Source organism: Mandrillus leucophaeus, unplaced genomic scaffold (genome assembly GCF_000951045.1).
Source record: "Mandrillus leucophaeus isolate KB7577 unplaced genomic scaffold, Mleu.le_1.0 Scaffold124, whole genome shotgun sequence".
NCBI classification, from domain to species: domain Eukaryota; kingdom Metazoa; phylum Chordata; class Mammalia; order Primates; family Cercopithecidae; genus Mandrillus; species Mandrillus leucophaeus.
The window spans coordinates 2,564,611-2,565,202 of record NW_012100765.1 but is presented as its reverse complement, the minus strand read 5'-3'; the positions used below and the strand labels follow the sequence as shown (position 1 = coordinate 2,565,202).

The following is a 592-nucleotide window of genomic DNA, read 5'->3' as shown; positions in this document are numbered from 1 at the left end:
CGCGCCAGCGAGCTGCTGGACGCTCAATGGGCCGATTTCCCCGGTTTCCCTGAACCCAGCCCAGCCCGGGATGAGAAATTGCAAAATGGCCCGGGTCGCCAGTGTGCTGGGGCTGGTCATGCTCAGCGTCGCCCTGCTGATTTTATCGCTCATCAGCTACGTGTCCCTGAAAAAGGAGAACATCTTCACCACTCCCAAGTACGCCAGCCCGGGGGCGCCCCGAATGTACATGTTCCACGCGGGATTCCGGTGAGTGCGGGCCTCTGTGTTAGCGCCCTCGGGAATTTGGTTGCTGGGGTGTTTGGGGAAGGGGAGACGTGGGGGAGGGGTGTTTTGGTTTCTCCGAGACTCTTTGGGCCAGATAACTGCGCGGTCTTTCCGCTCCTCTCTCTAATTCTCCCTTCCCCCTCCCTGGTTTTTATTTATTTATTTTTTTACCCCAAAGCCCCTAGAAGCCGTTGTCCAAATCGATGTGATTGCATTTCTCGTATTCTTCCTCAGCATCCCTTCCCTCATTTCAGAAATGGGGGCTGGGGGAGGCTTTCAGGAGGGTGAGGGTGGAGGGAAAGACGGTGTGTGTGTTCGGGAGGGG

At 56.9% G+C, this 592-nt stretch overlaps 1 protein-coding gene across 1 annotated transcript in view; it reads left to right on the top strand.

The window, feature by feature from the left end:
• Positions 1 to 592, top strand: part of ST8SIA3 (ST8 alpha-N-acetyl-neuraminide alpha-2,8-sialyltransferase 3) — a 14,467-nt gene continuing 13,875 nt past the window's right edge. Inside the window, exon 1 of the mRNA XM_011971715.1 lies at positions 1 to 249. Coding sequence (XP_011827105.1) covers positions 71 to 249 — 179 coding nt within the window. The 5' untranslated portion in view covers positions 1 to 70. The remainder of the gene's footprint in view (positions 250 to 592) is intronic.